The sequence below is a fragment of the Rosa chinensis genome, chromosome 4 (genome assembly GCF_002994745.2).
Source record: "Rosa chinensis cultivar Old Blush chromosome 4, RchiOBHm-V2, whole genome shotgun sequence".
Lineage (NCBI taxonomy): Eukaryota > Viridiplantae > Streptophyta > Magnoliopsida > Rosales > Rosaceae > Rosa > Rosa chinensis.
In genome coordinates, this window is record NC_037091.1 from 19,864,711 (window position 1) to 19,865,780 (window position 1,070).

At 41.4% G+C, this 1,070-nt stretch overlaps 1 protein-coding gene across 1 annotated transcript; it reads left to right on the forward strand.

The window, feature by feature from the left end:
* LOC112197244 (G-type lectin S-receptor-like serine/threonine-protein kinase At5g24080) lies at window positions 1-1,070 on the forward strand. The gene has a single exon (XM_024337864.2). The coding sequence runs from the start codon at window positions 177-179 to the stop codon at window positions 1,068-1,070; it is 894 nt and encodes a 297-aa protein (XP_024193632.1). The 5' UTR covers window positions 1-176.

Here is a 1,070-nt window from a genome sequence, read left to right on the forward strand (position 1 = left end):
TATATAGTTACTTGTTAATTAATCGTACGTTATTTAAAAGGTATAGAAAAGCTAATGGGTTTTCATTGTTTTGTTACATTTTGCAGTAGTTGTCTGTGTGATTGCTATCATAGTTGTAGTATGGAGGAAACGACGTAATCAGAAAGGGTAGCAGCTCTGATGATCCGACACTCACAATGGACAATTTTCTAAATGATATGGAAAGAGAGAAGCCCGTCAGGTTTACTTCTCTACAACTTCGGATTGCAACTGATAACTTCACCAACTTGTTGGGTTCAGGAGGGTTTGGTTCAGTTTATAAAGGTGAATCTAGTAATGGAACACTTGTGGCAGTGAAGGCTCTAAGTGGTACCTCGGACAAGAGAATTGATGAGCAATTCATGGCGGAAGTTAGTACACTTGGCAGGATTCATCATGTCAACTTGGTTCGTCTCCATGGTTTCTGCTTTGAGAGACACCTCAGAGCGCTTGTTTATGAGTATATGTCAAATGGTTCGCTTGACAAGTTTCTTTTCCATGGAAACAAGATTTTAAGATTCGAAAAGCTTCATGAAATTGCAGTTGGGACAGCTAGAGGGATTGCTTACTTGCACGAAGAATGCCAGCAGCGAATAGTCCACTACGATATAAAACCTGGAAATATTCTTTTAGATGTGAATTTCTTCCCTAAAGTTGCTGATTTCGGTTTGGCCAAGCTGTGCAACAGGGACAATACTCATATATCAATGACAGGTGGGAGGGGAACTCCTGGTTATGCTGCACCAGAACTTTGGCTGGGGCTTCCTATAACCCACAAATGTGATGTGTACATGTACATCTTTAGATTAATGCTGTTATTCGAGATTATAGGTAGAAGAAGAAACCTTGACCTTAATCTTCCAGAGAGCCAAGACTGGTTTCCAAGGTGGGGATGGAAGAAGTTTGAAGCTGGTGAACTAGGACAACTAATGGTAGTATGTGGTATAGAGGAAAAAGATAGAGAGGCAGTAGAGAGCAATGTTTTAAAACGCGGAGGCGTACCTGAGGCGTTTTCGGGAGAGCCTCACCAAGGCGTAAGCCTTGAGGCATAA